Source organism: Hyaena hyaena, unplaced genomic scaffold, assembly GCF_003009895.1.
Source record: "Hyaena hyaena isolate Hyena2069 unplaced genomic scaffold, ASM300989v1 scaffold_16, whole genome shotgun sequence".
Taxonomy (NCBI): domain Eukaryota; kingdom Metazoa; phylum Chordata; class Mammalia; order Carnivora; family Hyaenidae; genus Hyaena; species Hyaena hyaena.
This window is the reverse complement of record NW_024080650.1, coordinates 5,985,456-6,004,568: the sequence shown is the minus strand read 5'-3', so window position 1 is coordinate 6,004,568 and position 19,113 is coordinate 5,985,456. Positions and strand designations below refer to the sequence as shown.

Genomic DNA, 19,113 nt, shown 5'->3' with positions numbered 1-19,113 from the left:
GAGCTGAGGCTTCAACAACTCTCGTGTGCTCCTTCTTGGTCTCCTGAAACTCATACCAAGTGAGTCACTAGCCAGCCTGAAGGTGAGAGGCCACATAAAACAGACTCGAAGTAGCTCAGTAGAGGCCCCCGAAATCAGCCAGTGCCCATCTCCCCAGGCCCCAGCTGCCCACTACCCGTCAAACTGGCCATGACAGCAGACGCAGAAATGAACCCAGCTGCATCCTCCAGCCAAACCAGCCCTAACGGCTGACCCACAAAATCATGAGCTAATAAACGGCTGATGTTTTAGGTCTGTACATTTGGCAGTACTTTGTTATTCAGACAGATAGGAGAACTTCTGTCCAGAACTCCTGATCCAAATTAATATAATTATAGTACTTCTTTATGTAATTGTTACAGGAATGCCTACGAGTAAGTGCTCAGATAAACTTCAATGTATATTAGCTAGCTTTACCATTTTAAAGTACTGACAGAAAAATCAGTGTTAGGATAAGAAAGTTCAAATTGAGATGAGGCTCTAAGTATCCAATGGAAAGACATATATATCCTTCTCTCCTCCTTTACTGGCTTTCCCTTTTTCAGTTTTAAAGACAAGTGTGTTTGCAGAGTGGGCCTCAGTATGTATTAGGCAAGTAGGCATTCGTGGAAATCCTTCATCTCAGAAGGTAGTTCAGATGAGACCATGGAAAATACTAGGGAAATAGTATAGACTGAAAAATAACAGGAAACTTATAGACAGAAAGCTCTAATTATTTGAAATTATATGCAAAACCTTGTATAGTTAAAATAGATGAAATATATTTTTTTTAATTTTTAATTTTTTAATTTTAGAGAGAGTGAGAGAAAGCTCAAGCAGGGGAGGGGGCAGAGAGAGAGAGAGAATCCCAAGCAGGCTCCACACTCAGTACAGAGCCCAATACAGGGCTCGATCCCATGACTCTGGCATCATGATCTGAGCCAAAATGAGAGTCGGACGCTCAACCAACTGAGCCAACCAGGCACCCCTGGAATGAATTTTTAATAAATGTAGATTATGTGGTGAGTTGTAAAACGTGTGTGTTCAAAATAAGCAAATAAGGCTTGTTAGCAGCATTAACTGGTTATATTACTCTAGGCAAGAGACTCTCACCTCCTTCATTTTATTCATGTCTAGAATGTGGACAGTGTTATTTGGGTTTGGGGGATACTGTGAGGATCTGAGAATACATATAAAATGTGTAACACAAAACTGGCATTAAATAAATGTTAGTCTTATTAGTAGTTTTGTAAAAACTAAAAATGTTTGTAAAAGCACTACAGAATTTAGAATTCATAAATTATACTTCTGAGGCAGTCTGAATAAAAAAAAAGTTGGTCCTCTGTGTCTTGAATGTGGAAGAAGGGATTCATTTATAAGCTTATAATCTCACACTTGGAAGTGAACTTCTGTGTTGCATGAGGATATGAAAACAAGCTGTGAAATGCAATACTCTGCTCAGAAATGCTTCTGAAAAGCCCTCTGAAAAACAATAGGCAAGCAAAGCATATTTTACTGTGGCAATTTACTCTGTAGCTTGACCTAAGGAATTTTGAATGCTTCCTCCAAAAAGTGCAGTAATGAAGGTCCATACAAATTCGGATATGCGGATTCAGGGAGATTTAACATCTCCTTTTAGGTGTTGGTTCCATTATAATATGGGGCTCGAAGAAGCTCCTTTGTTTTCTAAAAATGAAAGCAACATAGATTCTCTCAGCCATCTGGGATTTACTAGTCATGACACAACATGGAAATGTCCCTGCTAACAAGAGTGAAGAAAGGGATGTGGCTGAATTAAGTGCAGTATTATCTGAGGTAGAGGGGAAGATCCACCAAGGGCAACTTTAAATTGCTCACAGAAAAATAATTTTCCACCTACTAATGGACTGAGTGTTCTGTCCCCCCACCTCCAAATTCCTATGTTGAAGCCCTAATTCCCAATGTGGTGAAATTTGGAGATGGGGCCTTTGGGAAGTGATTAGGTCATGAGGGTAGAGCCCTCATGAATGTGATTAGTGCCCTTATAAGAGACATGAGAGAATGTTAGCCCTTTCCAGCATGTGAGGACACAGCAAGGAAGTTATCTCAAATCCAGAAAGGGTGCTCTGAATATGCTACACCTTGACCTTGGACATCCAGCCTCTATACTTAAGAAACAAATGTTTGTTGCTTAAGCTGTCCAGCCGATTTGTTACAGTGGCTCAAGCTGATGACACCATCTTTGCCACTTTTCTGATGAAACAAATGGGTCTGTTTGTCAACCTGAGTCAGTTTAGACTCAAAAGTTCAGAGAAGGATATCAACAGACAACTCTGCTCAGTAGTATGTAGGTCAAGGTCTAAAGAGCTGAGGATCATCTTTCCTTAGTAGCTGTACAGGTAACCAGCGTCCTGACATTGTCCAAACTAAATGGGGATTTTCATAGCAAGCCATGTGCCCCCATTTCATTTGCTGCAGCAAGGGGAACTTGTTTACTTATCAAAGCATCTAACATTCTTCATGCAATATTGCAGTAAGAATATGGTTCTAGACTCAGATGGCTTGGGTTCAAATTCTGGCTCTGCTGCTCTCCTATGGTGGGACGTTAGTTCAGTTCCTTAATTTAGGAACTAAATTAATTAGGAAGTTCCTTCCCTAATCCTTAATTTCTTAACATGCAAAATCGAGACTTAAAGAGAATTTGCCTTATAGGGTGGAGAGTATTAAATGAGATGATATATGTAAAGTGCTGAACACAGCATCTGGAAAACACTTTGCATGCAAAAATTCTAGCAGCTATGATTATTTTTATTACTGGTCATGTCTCAAGGAAGTACTTAATGGGGGTGAGGTTGAAAGTTGAAAGTTGAAACTTCCAAAGAGCCCACAGGCCCCGGAGATGTCAGCATCAATGACAGAGGTCCAAGTTAAATGGAAAGAAAATTTGGGGGATCATACATTGCCATACGGCTACCAATTCCATCCCTAATAATCAAAGGTAAGTCGCATTCTTCCTCATTTCCTTTTCTTCCTCTCTTCTGTTGCCTTTCCATATTCTAGGTTGTTGCCAATGACGAACAAAATCGAAAACACTACTTTAAGCAGATCTGTCTCCTACACTTCTGAAAATCTGTGGCAAGTCTCCCCTCTGGGCAATAAGAAGGAATTTCATTCAGTGGACTTATCATGAAATTTAGGAGCAAATAGTCTGTGGAGAGACCTCTAGATCAGCAAATGTACTACACCATCCATTCAATAATATGGGGAATATTACTAGGCCAAGGATAGGCTGAGTTTCTCAAAGTGGCACAAACTTAAATGCGGGCCACAAGCTCTGCATTAAAAAAAAAAAAACCATTTAAAAATGATTATTTATTTTGAGAGAAAGAGAGAGCGTGCAAGCGAGAGAGCGAGCAGGGGAGAGGCAGAGAGAGAGGGAGAGAGAGAAAGAATCCCAAGCATGTTCCTTCCACTCTGTCAGTGCAGAGCCCAATGCACGGCTTAAACTCACAAACCACGAGATCATGACCTGAGCTGAAATCAAGTCAGATGCTTGACTGCCTGAGCCACCCACCCAGGCACCCCACGTATTTTAAATATCTGGAGTGATTCGGAGATACTTCATTCAAGTCTAGCTCTACAGGAGAAGCCTTGGTTTGAGGTCTGAGTCACAGTACAGAGAAGTGGGTCTCAAGATGAGTTTTAAAAAACTCAGAAGTCCTTTCAAGCTAAGAAATTAAGCCTCTCTTGCTCCAGCTGCCTTTAAGGGATGAACACACACATTACCCTTCCAGCCCCAGTGGCTGTCACGATCCATCTTGCAGGAAAGAGGTATCGTGTTTTCCTCCTGTCTCTGGGAGGAGTGGCTTGGAGCAGGATGACATCGGAATACTGCAAAGTGTTCAGCCCACACGAGAACTCTGGAGGCCAGCTGCTGTTCTTCTCTTAAATTTGCAACCAGCTCTTACAATTTCTCACCATCACTGTCAAAAAAACCTCTTCTTATGGGCGAAGAGGAAAAACAACTCTATTTCAGAAGTAGGCCACTGAACAGAATTTGCATAATGGGGAAAGTGAGAAAAGCCCTCTCTCTGAGCCCTGGTGAGAAAGTCAGAGCTGGCTAGCACCGCCCCCCCCCCCCCCCCCCCCCCCCCCCCCCCCCCCCGTGCCCTGTGTGTGGCAAACAACTTGCCAGCGACCCAGGGGATTTTGGTGCTTCTAGGAGGAGACTGAGCTGGTCTTCAAGGGTCTGGCTAGGGCCCACTATTTAAAAATTTTTTTAAACATTTATTCATTTTTGAGAGACAAAGTGTGAGCAGTGGAGGGGCAGAGGGAGAGCAAGCCACAGAATCTGAAGCAGGCTCCAGGCTCTGAGCAGTCAGCACAGAACCTGACACGGAGCTTGAACACACAGACCACAAGATCATGATCTGAGCCAAAGTTGGATGCTTAACCAACTAAGCCACCCAGGCACCCCTAGGGCCCATTATTTTAAATAAAGTCTGACTATTAAACAATTTTTAAAGTTTATTTATTTTGAGAGAAAGAGAGCGAGCAAGCGAGCGAACGTTCACAGGCGGGGGCAGAGAGGAGAGAAAGAATTCCAAGCAGGCTCTGCACTGATGGGAACGTGGGGTTCAAACTCACAAACCATGAGATCATGACCTGAGCTGAGATCAAGAGTTAGATGCTTACCAGACTGTGCCACTCAGGCACCCCATGATTATTAATTTTTAAATGGGTGAAGCTTTGTTATGCTTTTGAGGTAACTGTTAGAAATGCAGATTATAAATCAGTGACAAGCAATCCCAAATGGATTCTGTTTTCAAACTTCATTTCTAACCAGTTAAGATCAAGGCACTACTGTCCAGTTGGTTGGTGTCAGTTTCTAGGCCATGTTTTTGCCTGTGAAGACTTCACTGCTCCATCACACAAAATAATAGCTTGCGGGTTTCATCTGAGAGCTAAAAGTAAAGACAGACTGGCAAACAGAGTCACACACACATATGCACAAACACATTCAGCACAAAGTACCTTGGCATGTTTCTTCTTTAAAGAATTTAGCTCCTTCTGTTGTTTCTTTAAGTGCTTCAAGTAAGCCTGTGGAAGAAGCAAAGATGAATACATCTGGTGAGAAACAGAAATGTTTTGGTTTCACCAATATGCGTAATAGAAGAGTGCTTGCAACATGAGCAATTTTACCTTCATCTGCTTTAAATCTTCTATCCTCACTTGAGGGATAAGTTCGATACCTTAAAAAAATTAAAGCACTGTGTGTATTAAAAATTAAAGAGAATAATTGATAATATAAAATTCATCATTTTGAAATCTCATCTGAAGACAATGAAGCAGCTTTACATGTAATGTTATGGATATAAGCATCTTAATTTCTTATTACAAAGCAATTAACTAGACAATTGGCAAGCTTATCGTCTTAGTTCAGGTTCCTTATAAACAGAGCCTGAGTCAGAGTTCCATGTGCGCTCAACTTACTGAAAGGTGCTCGGGAGAAACCCTTAGGGCAGCAAGAGAAGCAGAATGGGGCAGAGGAAGAAGGTAGGGGGTGTGTATTTCTAGTGGAAATCCAACCTCAGCCTGACCCTTCAGAGAGCTCTTCAGCATACATGGCCCTCTGGGGTTGTTCTACCTCGAGGTAAGAAGACAGGACTTTTGTAACCCCCTAATAGTCAGCCAATGGCTTCAGAGATAGGACAAAGCCTTCCAGGCATTTCCAGACAAGGGAACCCTGACAGTCTGAGAGGGCAATCCTCTGAGAGGGTTGCTGCTGTGATTTGAAATCAGCCCATACACATAGCAGCTGGGGGACAGGGTGCCAAACCCACAAAGGAGATCTGATCAGGCACCACAGCATCTGTTAACATTACTTTTATCTTCATACATCATACCAGTCAAATACCTCCCAGCTCTTTTCTCACCTCCTCGTCAGCAAAGAGCCAAACTTTTCCCCCAGCTTCTTTTACCAAATTTAATTTTGAAGCAATATGCTATTGAGCACAGCCATGGTTTCAACATACAGGAAATCCTGAATTCAAACCATTTTATAACAGGATGCGGTCATGAGGACCTGGAGTAACATACTAAATTACCCTGCCAGTGGAGTGATGCTAGGCCAGGTGTCGTCATGGCAACCACAGTTGTACAAGAATCCCCATTTTGTCTGACTGCAGATTTTCATCTTAGACAAACAAAATGTGTGCCTGGTACTATAACTGATTTCCATTAGAATCCCAAAAAGCTAGGTATGAGATGTTCAAGAAAGATAGGATTGAGTCCCAGGCTCTTGTTTTTCAGTTTTATTTATTTTAAGAAGATGTGCACAGCCCATGTGAGGGTGGGAAGGTGGGGAAGAGAGTCATGGCTAAGAGGAATCAGTCCTGTGATTTATAACATTTATGATAAGGGTGTCCCAGGAACACAGGGTTACTCCCTGATCTCTTATGTCTGACATACAAGCTAACTCCCTGCTTTACAGCCAAGAGTGAGAGGCAATGAATCTTGGCTTCCAAGCTTTGTTCTCTCTTCTGTAAAATGAACAGAGTACTGGAGTGCATGTGAGGTCCTCCAGAGAGCTAACAAATATAAAGAGTTGACCTAGTCCAGTGAGACTTCCTTTTTGGTCTTGGTTAAAGTAAATCTTGATAAACAGGAATCTATGGAAACATGAACTTGGTTTTTGTATTTTTTTAGAAAGATTGAAACAATTTGTAAAAATCATAGCTTTATGAACGACTTAGCCAGAAAAAGCCCACACGCTACAGAGCCGGGATGGGACCATGTGCAGTTGCCTCTGTTGGTCTACAGAAGTGGGTCTAAGAGAACTTTTGGCAACAGTGGCCATGTTCCATATGTGAGCTGTCCAACAACAGAGAGCCACTAGCTACATGTGGCTCTTGGGCACCTGAAACGTGGCTAGTGCAGCTGAGGATTCATGGGTTAATTTTTTAAAAAAATTTTTAAAAATATTCACTTTTAAGAGACAGAGACATACAGAGCAGGAGTGGGGGAGGGGCAGAGAGAGAGAGAGAGAGAGAGAGAGAGAGAGAGAGAGGATCCAAAGCAGGCTCCAGGCTCTGAGCTGTCAGTACAGAGCCCGATGCGGGGCTTGAACCCACGAACTGTGAGATCATGACCTGGGTTGAAGTTGGACGCTCAACCAACTAAGCCGTCCAGGTGCCCCAAGGGTTAATTTTTAAGTTTAAGTTTAGAGAGCCACATGTGGCGAGAGGCTACTGCACTGGCCAGTGCAGTTCTATATGCTTCCCTGGTATGCAAGTAGGGTTAAGCAACTACACTTTGGGCTCCAAAGATTTTGGCTAAATGAAGGTTTACTATGTAAAGTTTTTGTTCTTTTCAACAAATCTCAAAAATAACGTGTTTTCTCCCAAGCTGTAATTTGTAGGTCAACTAGTCTAGTTTTCTTGATTCCTTATTCCTGAAGAGGAAATCAAGCACTGGGCAGTTACTGCTGTCTGGCTGTGTGTCTAAGAGAAACCATTAGAACTTTCTCACCTCCACAGATGTGGGCAGCAAATGCTGTACACCCTGCTCTGTCTCCATCAGGCCACTCTAGCTGATCTCCAACTGCCAGCACCTGCATTTCCCTGCCTGAGGAATTTACCTGAGGACTCTCCCTCTAACATGCATTACTACTCTTTGGTCAATCTAGAATCATTAGGGAACTGATCCCTCCTGCAGGGGCTCTCACCAAAGGCTGACTGTAGTTCAAGTATGTGCTGCTCCCCTGCTCATCCAGGAGGATGCCTCTGAGGTGACTGTCCAGCACCAGACTTCAGAGTGTTCCCAGGGGCACCGAGCTCCAAGTGCCTCAATGGAGCCTGAGCGCACTGATTACTGGCTACCTTCTCCACCTTGTGTCACCTCTCCAAGCCCCCACCTGTGTACATTGTACCCCCTAAATAAACTACTTGCATCTAAAACCTTGTCTCAGGGTCTGATTTGGGGTGACCTAAACTAAGATAGTTCTGTCTTTTTGTTGTTGTTGTTTATTTATTTTGAGAAAGAGAGAGAGAGATAGAGAGAGAGAGAGAGAATCCTAAGTTGACTCTGTACTGTCAGCATGGAGCCTGATGCGGGGCTTGAACCCATGAACTGTGAGATCATAACCTAAGCCAAAACCAAGAATCAGATGCTTAACCAAATGAGCCACCCAGGCGCTCTAAGGCAGTTCTCTGTCTTAAGAAAGAGCTTGCCTTCACAAACGACACCTCTTCCTACAAAGGCCACTGGAGTATTTTATTTCCTAACTCCCCTCCACCTGATTCCTCAGTTCACAGATAGGAGTAGGAAGAACACCTACAAACTTCCCTCTTTCACTTCTATGCCATTCTTCTAAAAGCTACCATGCAAATAAAATAAAATAAAATAAAACAAAATAAAATAAAATAAAATAAAATAAAATAAAATAAACCCTTCATGGAGACAAGGTTCTGCTGAGCATGGTTACCTCCACATGGGTCCTTCAAAATTGTATATTCATCTGCTCCATGAACTTCAGCATCTAGCTCATGGTTTTCCTATGTAGGCATTGCCAAACATCCAGTACAGTGATTCAACATCCTTGAGAAAAATCCATTACTTCCTATTCAAGTCAGATCTACGTTTCAGAGTCCAGCTCAACTGGGATCTCATCTATAAGTCTTTTCTGGGATCCTTGCTGGAAGAGACGCCCTCTCCCCTCCTGTTTCCAAGGAGTCAGCCCTCACTGATCACTGCTGGGCCTGGCTGTTGTGTGGGGCCCTGTCCTACACTACCCCTCTAGCCACATGAGGTCCCTGAAGGTTTCCGTGAAAGCATTTCTTACAGAACCTGGTATTGTCACTTAAAGGCCAGAAGGAAACAGTATGTAGACCTTCTTCCTCAGGGTGCCTGTTGAGGAGACTGGACTAGAAATGAGAGAAGCTTGGCTCTCTCAAATCTTGTTTGGAACCAGGGGTGAGAGAGTTCTAAACACAGGAATCTTCCCTTCTAGAACTGGGATTGCTTTTGTCTTCTGTAAGCTGGTCACACTGCAATTTTTCAGGCTACTTGACTTACTATAATTACTAATGTCTTTATGTACTAGGGGGCATGATATAAGGACTTTAAACAAAAACTCTCCCATTTTCTACAGTCTCTCTGTTTGAATGGCTAATGTTAATAATGACCAGTACTGGAATGGAATGCCTGTGTCATCGGCTTGCTCATATCTCTGGGGGAAGCACAGACAAACAGCTGCAGGCAAAGTACAATTTGGGCTACTTTTGTGCAGCCTCATTTTCCAATTTGTTACACAAAGCTTCATGCACTCTTAGTTTCCTGCTAAATTACTATGCTCCCTTGATTTGGAAAAGCCTGTCATTTCTTACCTTAAACTGTAGCACTGTGTGTACTTAAGTGTACAAACAACTTGATTCCCTAACATCGAGGGCCTTCTGAATTCACATATAAGTGGGAAATATACATACTGAGTAAAAAACCATTAAAAAAATTCTTATCACAGAAAGAAGAGTGAGTTTAGTAAATGATTCATGAGCAAGGAGGACATTCAAAATGTTTAATACCAGTGTGGGATGGGCACCATCCAATCAAAATGAAAGCCAACCCAGTAAAGCATAAAAATCAACTTTAAATAACCAGTATGGTTGCATCCATCCATACCAGCTGAATATTAACACATGGGGAACATCATTCTTTGTGGTGACACCTCTTAGGATATCTCATTTTACCCACAGGTAACCATATAGAATTGGCCTTAAAATGCCCATCTGATAATTTCACAAATAATCATGGATGCTGAACATCCACCCATAGCAGCAAACTGCCAATCAGGGAATCTAGGAATATCAGAACAGTGATGATTCTGTTGGTTCATGAGCCCACTGCCTGTCTGGAAGGCAGAAGAACATGGGGATGAGTTAGTGAAGTCCATTGTGTGGAAGTTTTTTTCAGTAATGAGACAGAATTTAAACATTTCCCAAAACTATGGATATTGCACCCAGTGTCCTAAGGTGCAGGGGATCTAGCAGATGAGATACAAATGCCGCCTCCTTGTTAAACACTCAGGAAGATTAAGCAGTTGGCCCAATCTGCGGAGAAGCAATCTACTCTGGGCTTTTACAGGGCAATCAAAATTGGCAGAATTAGCATCTCTAATAATCTTCATAAAAGCCCCTTCAAAAAGACACAAAAATTGCCAGAACAGACAAAGAGCCTAAACAACCCCCCTTTACCTTTCTTGGCTTCCACTCCAGACCCCAGGGCGGCCGTGGTGGTTGGTCTGAGCTCAGAGCTGCTCTGCGGGGTCACGTTTGCTTTGGCAGTGTTGGCCTTTCCTTTCTTGTCATTCTTAGAAGTATCACTGGGCACATCTGCTATGTCACTCTGGAGCAGAAATGTTTATATTAACCCAGATGTATGCCACCTCGCGTTCAACTGTCCGGCGCCTTCTCTATCTGACTGAATCCAGTCTGAACCACTCAACAAGTCCCCTACAACTCTCTTAATGGATCTTTGCCTGGCAGGAGAAAACATGCAACTCTTTTACAAGCAGGGTATGGTAAAGGGAGCTTGAAAAACAAAAGAAACAACACAAGTGTGCATTGAAATGGAAGAAGGTTGCATGCAAGACTGATAAACAACAAAGAAATGTAAATGTTAATTTCATTAATTCGCTAAGCTGCATTAGCTGGTATTTTAGTGTATCATAAAAGCATCCTGTACTTTAAATATTCCTTGAGCATCATCAATGTCCATTTATTAAATAGGTTACACTTTTACAGACCCTTGAAACTATTTGGTTGAACTGATGAGTTCATTTTTAAAAACCCTCTTCAAGTTTGCTGTATTAATTTATTACTTTGTCTTAACTCTTGTTATCACTGACCACCAAACTTCCCCAACTTGGCTGTCTTTAGTCAGCCGGGTCTTTAGTTAACTGCTACTTACAGTTTCAATGCCCATAGCTCTCATTTGGTCTGCTCTCTTTTCCGTAATGGAAAGAAATTTCTTTGGATCTGATAAAGCATCCACAATATCTGGGGGAAAGAAAAAAGCCAGTGAGCTGTTGATTCTGTCTTACTATAAACATCCAAGAAAATTCAGCTAATAAACAATTCATAATCCTGGGCCCTGGTTATTTTCTGCTAAGTACCTTCTCCTAGGAAATAAGACAAAGTTTGGAAAGCACAGTCAGTTACAGGAATCAAGAAATAAGTAAAGCAAGGATCAAAGGCCAGTTGACTTTTTCCTATTTGCTCTTTGTTTTTTCCCCCAAATAAAGATGACAGTGTGGCAGGGCAAGTCAATTGCCTTGGTTTATTGACTAATTTGTGTGACTCTGAGCAGGTTGATTCATGTCCTCAACTGTGTTTCATTTGAAAATTAGGGCTGATACCACCCACTCTGAAGGTGTACTATGAGCATATGAGGTGAGATAATAAATGTAAAAAGTACTTGGAACGTAGTAGACACTGCCAGTATCTAAGTCTTAATTTAGATAAGGTGGCTAACACATATTTTAAGCCGGTTTTGGTTCCATGGTAGTTAAAATGAATTATTTCCCCAGTTCTCAGCTACATCTGCATTTAAAAACAATAAAATTTCATTTTTTATTTAATGTCATTTGAAGAGTTTCAAGTACTTTCTAGCAGAACCTCATGTAATTTTGCGTTTACTAATATTATATAAATGATATATATAAATATATATTTATATAAATTATAGATATATAATTACTCTCATTACCTTAAAACAGTACAATACTTACACATTTCAAAATTTGTATGTGTATCAATTTCTTCGAGCAAAATCAGGCTACTAATTACATTCTTAAGATAATTTTTCTCAGTTTAATTTTTTCCTTTTTGTAATAGAAAATACATGCACATGATAAACATTCAAACATATAACATATAAAAATCCCTTCCCCTGAAATTCCTACAAGCCGGTATATATTTTATCCATTTCTTGTATATATTTTTTGAAATTACAAATGGGTTCATAGTTTTCTGAACCTATTTTGTATTTTGAAACTTCATGTATCTTGGAGACATTTCTGTATCATTAACACGGTCTAATACATCACTTTTAAGGAGTGCCATTTTCTGAATGGCTTTAATTTTTCTAACAGTTCCTTACTGATACACTGTTAGATTACTTCCAGTTCTTTGCTAATATAAAGAGTATTGACTGCAGTAACGTCCCTGAATATCTCCTAGCATACATTTGCAATGCCCATAGTATAAATGCCTAAATGTTAGGATGATGGGTAAAAATTACTTTTAGTGAATGAATTAATGTCCCATTGAGTTTATGTACCAAACTATTCTCTGATGCTAGATATTTAGATCGACTTTCAAGTTTTTTGTTTCTTTAATGTTTATTTTTGAGAGCGAGAGAGAGAGCATGAGAGCAAGAGAGAGGGTGGGGGGCAGAGAGAGAGAGGGAGACACAGAATCTGAAGCAGGATCCAGGCTCTGAGCTGTCAGCACAAAGTCCAACATGGGGCTCAAACCCACAAACCATGAGATCATGACCTGAGCCTAATTGGACATTTAACCAGCTGAGCTACCCAGGTGCCCTGCAATTTTTTTTTTCTTTTTATGAAAGATGATTTTGCAAGAAATAGGTTAGTACAAAAACAGATGTATCATTTACTTTTATCATAAAATTAGTGGTTCAGAAACATGAGAGCAACTTATATACTTGATGAGCATTACTAACAAGATATATTCATAACAAGCTTTAAAATAGTTATTTAAGAATAATTAATGGAAGAAACAAGTACTAATACAGCAGAATTAAGAGGGTTCAGTAGGTTGAAAAATGCCCTTCAAAATTCATGACTGCCTGGCACGTTAGAATGTGACCTTATTTCCAAATAGGGTCTCTGTGTATGTAATTAGTTAAGGACTGAGATAGCACTGGATGAGGGTAGGCTCTAAATGCAATGATCGGGGTCCTTATAAGATGAGGAGAGAACACACAGAAACAAAGAGAAAAAAGGCTAAGGGATGATGAAGTCAGAGAATGGAGCATTGGAGCTACAAGCCAAGAGATGCTACGGCCTGCCGGGAGCGGCCGGGAGCTCGGAAGAGGCAAGGAAGGATTTCCCCAAGAGCCAACTCTTTGATTTCAAACTTCTAGTCTCCAGAACTGTCAGAGAATACATTTCACTGTTTCAAGTCTCCCAGCCTATGGCAAATTTGATTACCAACGGTAACTGATGAAAAAGAAAAAAAATTTTTAAGGAGACAGAAATTTATTGTATACACGGCAAGAGGGCAGTGGGCAAGACAAAAGAGAAATTGCCTGCGAGGAGGAGGCGATGGTGAGGAGCCAGTTACAGGGCAGTGAGGGGGCATAGGAATGCATGAAATTTTCCCTTTTTCCATAACTGTGCCTTGTGTTAAGTAGCCCATTGGTTAGTTAGGGCCTATAGCTATTTTGAGGTGAGTCACTTAATGAGACCGTTTGCATCAGCTTGGTGGTGGTCGCCGTTGACCCTTCCACCTTGCTCAAGTTTCCATTGCTCAAGCCTGTTGCCTAAAAGTGGACTCTATAAACCCCCTGACAGATTGACAGCGGCAAATCTTTGGCATTTGGGCAGAAGTCTCAGCTTCAGTAAGTTCTTCCTGCTGCATGAGGGGTGTAGAAACGCCCCGACCTATTATGCCCTGACCTATCAGTCAATTGGGAATATCTATGCAGGAATTACAAAAGGCAAAGGCAGCCGAATCCAAGGCAGACAACATATGTGAGTTATCTTCAGCTTGAAGTTATGGCAGCAAAAGGATCTTCTATTCTTGGGTGTGTCTTTCAAACAAATCAGGTCTTATCGCTGTTCACAGGGAGCATTCATCCACCAGCCCCTGGAGATCTCCCAAGGTCCTGTCATGGCTTGACGAAAGAATATTTTGAATCCCAGAAGATTCTTCCTGTTTCTTGCAGCTATTTTTTGGTCCCAGCCTTGAAGGTCGATTCTGTACAATTCTGATCTTGAATACAGGTCCTATAACATGCAGTCGTGACACAATACAGTAAACTAGGCTACGTATTGCTTTGTATTACATGGACAAACTGGCTGAGATTTCTGATCAGCCATCTGCTGTAGGATCACGTAGATAGAGCCTAAATTATACATCAAAATAGATGTTGCAGATTTATCCATTAGTTGGATAAATATCATTATTTAAATCTATCCTCAATTACCAATATTAACAATTCTAGAAGCCACTGGGGAGTTATGTTCCCAGATCCTGAAATTCTGCCTTATTATTTGAGTTTAAACAAGATGCCTTTTTCCATTATGTATGCCTTTAAAATTTTTGTAATATACAACTCAGTAGTGTTCTTGACCAAATGGCAACAAAAATACACAAAGGAGAAATAAGGCCTGTTCAAACTGAATCACAGGGGACTAAAAGAAGACGTCAAAAAGATAAAATATCTGGAATAAGCGTTAGGTTAGCAGGTTACTTGAGACAGGCACTTCATTCTCGGTGATTTTGAATAATAAATCAGATCCTTCTAGGACATGAGATTTTGCCATGTGGTGGCTGTTGCTCATTCTGCAGCTAGAGTAATACATTCATGCAGAGGGAAGCCACTGGGGTAGTTCCACCAAAATTTTTCAGCAAAAGGGCTCAAGATTAGGGAGTCAAGACCTGATGGGGTCTCTTTTAGGTAATTTTTCTTTTGTAGCTTAGTTTGTCCTCTGACCAGAGCCATATATACACCTGACTTTTAAAGAAGGATTTATATACACGCACACACACACATAATATATATATATATATATATACACACACACACATATATATACATATATACATTTATATATAAATATGCTGAATATCAAAAAAGGAAACTGATTTTTATTAACATTTAAAATAATGCATGATCAGAGAATGAGAAGCTGTCCCTCAGTATCTCCTACCTCTATATATGAATGTATAACTATTAGAAAATGTTATTTTTCCTTGCTTCGGCTCAGGAATGCATATTCTTGGCCAAAGATTTGCATACATTATCTCTCTTTGGTGTCGATATGGTATTTTATATATCAATTGTATATTTCATAATACATGGGAATCCTCCCCTTGTATTGGGGGAACACTGTGGCTGGTTATGTTCTGTATTCCACAGGACAACTACCTGTGGGATGAATGAAGTTGAAATGCTGATTAACATTGACTTGTGTGCCAGGTGTGTCCGGGGACAGGGCACACTGACCTTCTAACAGGGTACAGACCTGTGCATGTAAGCCTCTGACTCTACAGAACCCACAAAGGAGAGCTGAAATATTCTGGATGCCTGGAGGCCAAGACACAGGCTCTGGAAGCTTTCTTTTTAAAAAGGAACCAGTCTGAGGCACCTGGGTGGCTTAGTTGGTTAAGCATCCAACTGTTGATTTCAGCTCAGGTCATGGACTGTGGTTCGTGGGTTCGAGCCCCATGTCGGACTCTGCACTGGCAGTGCAGGGCCTGCTTGGGATTCTCTCTCCCCCTACTCTCTGCCCCTACCCTGCTCATGCTTTTTCTCTCTCAAAATCAAATAAACTTAAATAAAATAAAAAATAATAAGGAACCAGTCTGCCTTTTCTCATTTTCTTCTTTCTTCTGAACTTAACAGAAGTTTTACTTATTTATACTTTAAAAAAAATACCATCTATTTCTAGGTTTAGTGCCATTTTCTTCACCAGGAGTGAAGACTTTCCATGTATATTCGTTTTTTCCCTCCTCCTTCCCTCCCACCCATCCTTCCTCATTTCCAGAGTTGGAAGCATCAGTTTAAGCATCCCCAAGAACCGAAAAGATAGCAATTCCTCAGTACAGCCTTCCAGATACTAGTTGGCTTTATAAGGGAGGTCCATCTTTTATCTGTTTGCTTATGTTTAACTGGTGCTTCTCAAGGTATTTAATTTGGGTGCTTTGGAGGTGAACACCAACCATGGTGCCTAGATGGCCCCCTCTTGGTTCAGATACTTTCCTGTTCTCCCCTTGACTGTTTCTATCTTATCAAGAGGTAAAGGCAACAGAAATAAATATACATTCCTTGGATGGCTGCAAAGTGATGCTAAAATAGATCAACAAATCCCACAACTATGATTTTAGATGAGGTCTCTTAGCCTCTAGCAAATGATTAACCATTTCTCAAATTCCATTTCTAGAATGCAAAGAGATATCTTAGGTGAAGGGGGACAAAAGACCTTGTGGTCAAATAATACTGGAGAATACTTATGTGCCTCCCTCTTCCTGGGCTCCACAGTACATCTCAAGGAACAATGCAATAAGGACCTTGTTTATTTTATTTTTTAAAAATATTTTTATTTATTTCTAGGAGAGAGAGAGACAGCGCGAGCAGGGGAGGGTCAGAGAGAGAGGGGACACAGTCTCCGAAACAGCTCCAGGCTCTGAGCTGGCAGTCAGCACAGAGCCTGATGCAGGGCCTGAACCCACGAACCGCTAGATCATGACCTAAGCGAAAGTCGGATGCTCAACCGACTAAGCCACCCAGGTGCCCCAATAAGGACCTTGTTTAAATTCACCTCACCTGGCAACTCCTGAGTGAAGTCTCCATAATCCATCCTAACCCCTTCTCTGCAGCTTTTGTTCTCAGTGTTCTTACTAACATTTTCTATTATTCAGAGGAAGCCATAATAATGGATACCACTGCAATGCGAATCAATTTTCCAAGAAATGTTTGATAGAAAAAGTATGTTAGCATCCATAAGGGGGAGGAGAAAATGGAGTGATCTTTAATTGTATCAGGAAATCCTGAGATTATGGCCAGCAACGGCATCTTGATTAATGACGTTCCTCCTCTGGAACTATGTGATGTAAGCAGCAGCCCACTATCTTTGCAGAGGGTTTGGAAAGCAGCCCTGTAGGATGCTGGGCAGAAAGAACAAGAAACACCCACCTCCAGCCCCCATAATGGACCTTTAATCACAGGGCAGGTGGGAAGGGGGAGCTGGCAAATAAACAAAAGGGCTGCTCCATCTCTCCTTGCACAAAAGGGCCTACGTGCAGAAGAGGAAACAAAATCTACAGCTACAGGAGCGGTGATAAGTGCTGCTCGAGAAACTGGCGCTGAGTGGCTCACACAACACATCTCAGAGTGACATTTAAGTATAATGCTGATGTGCCATGTATTCTGGAAGCATGCCATCAGCTCTCTTCTTTGTTCCCCTTACCACTCAGTAATAAGACATACAGATGATCAAAAACAACAGTGGACTAGAGGAGACAAATACTAATGCTCATTTAATTGCCATCTGTTTTGGAACTGCTTCCCATCACAAAGAACAGTGGCTCACAGTGATAAGGCCGCTGCAATGGGTCAGCACTGATATCCGTGGCATTTGCACCTACAGATAGGGCAGCAAAGACAACCCCAACACTCAAGACTCACTGGATTTGACAAAGGAAAAGCGACCTTAACACCTAGCCTAGCGCTTTCCTATTGCGTGGGAGTAAACAAGAGGGCTATTTTACTCTACGTTTAGTAGAAATCTAACACTGAAGAAGTTAAAGGGAGACTTTTTGATTCACTCCTAGTCATCCCTGTTGTAAACGTTACTGCTTGTTTTCACGTCCAAGTTTAGTTTCTGATAGTTAAGAGATGCCATTGTTCTTCTTCAGCCCAGGGACATTTGACATCCATGCAGCTTAGGAGCAGAACCATCTATGGAAAGAGCTCTGAAGTTCGAGCAGCCATATTTGCTCTGTGTTTTCCTTGTGTGTCTTGGGAATTCTTGCTACAGCAATGAGGAGGAGAAGCAGTTGCACGAAATTCCCTGCCTCTGTTGCCTGACAGGGCAAAAGGAAAGAAAATAGGCAACTGACAGGAGAGGAACAGGGTCAGGGCGGAACATACTGGATCAAGACTCAAATCATGTTGGGAAGGAACTAGGGTAGCCCAGAGCTCTAGGCGTCTAAACCACCATATACATGAAGGTAGAAGTAATAATGGGCAACTGCATAAGTACCAAATTGTCTCTGTTGGGAGAGATTCCTCATCCTCTGGTAACTCACAGCACAGAACTCTAATAAGTAAGTGACCAGAAGCTTCTGTCAATGCCCAAGCCCTCCCCCTAAGGAATTGTCTTAACTTAGAAAAGCCTTTTAAGGAACATTTTCCTTGTTTCTATAAAATGATGCCACCCACCTGTCATTACCGAGATTTAAAATACATTTAAAAATCATGCAGAACATGGAGTTGCTGGTGCTTAAAGAAAACCATGGTCACATTACTAATGCATTAGAATTCTGAAACTTTGTAGTAGGCATGGAATTAAAAGATTTTTCCTATGATGGTGAACTGCTTATGACAAAAGAGTTTACTGTGGCAAAGTAAAGGGTAAAGTTAGGGAAAAGAAAATGTAACCAGTGGATTTTTCTTCAGTTTGTTAAAAATAAGCAGAAATGAAAGGAAATTAATGGAAGAGTTGCTGTAGTCAGGCATGGTACCAAGAACTCCCTAGATCTTCACCTATGAGCTGGGGACTGCTGTTAACCCTCGAGCTGCAATGAGGACACTACAATGTACAGTGTTCTGCAGAGCTCCTTCCGGGTCACACAGCCAATAAGCCGTGGGGGCTTGAGCCAGCATCCTCACGTACCTGCTAAGTGGCCTCAATGAAACTGCAGCCTTTCAGGCCAAGAAAAATAGAGTGTTTGATCCCCAACCATTACCTCCACTGAAGTTTATCTAGATATTGAGATGTATTTGAGACCACTCTGGAAATTATGAGGGAACTTCTAATTAAAATTTGCTTTGAAAAATTACTTAAAAAAAGAGAAACCCAATTTAAACAAGCCTTCAAAGGGCACTAAAGAGTATTATAAGGTAAAAGGAATACAAGTGAGCAAGAAACACATGAAATGCACTCAGTCTGATACATAACTTTAAATTAGCAAATTAAAAAATGATGGGATACCACTTTAACTACCATTACTAGGGGGGAAAAAAAAGAATTTCTTAGGACCCAGCATTGGCCATGGTGAGTAAAGCATGCAACTCTCAATCTCACGGTCATGGGTTCAAGCCCCGTGTTTGGCATGGAGCCTCCTTACCAAAAAAAAAAAAAAAAAA

General features: G+C 41.3%; 1 protein-coding gene across 4 annotated transcripts in view; it reads right to left on the bottom strand.

Annotated features, from left to right (window-relative positions):
- PLCB4 (phospholipase C beta 4) overlaps positions 1-19,113 on the bottom strand; it is a 164,895-nt gene that overhangs the window by 24,941 nt on the left and 120,841 nt on the right. For all 4 annotated transcript variants that reach the window (XM_039224818.1, XM_039224831.1, XM_039224824.1 and 1 more), the window contains 4 exons: positions 10,963-11,051; positions 10,248-10,398; positions 5,200-5,249; positions 5,032-5,097 (listed from right to left, as the gene is read on the bottom strand). In XM_039224818.1, coding sequence (XP_039080749.1) covers positions 5,032-5,097; positions 5,200-5,249; positions 10,248-10,398; positions 10,963-11,051 — 356 coding nt within the window. The remainder of the gene's footprint in view (positions 1-5,031; positions 5,098-5,199; positions 5,250-10,247; positions 10,399-10,962; positions 11,052-19,113) is intronic.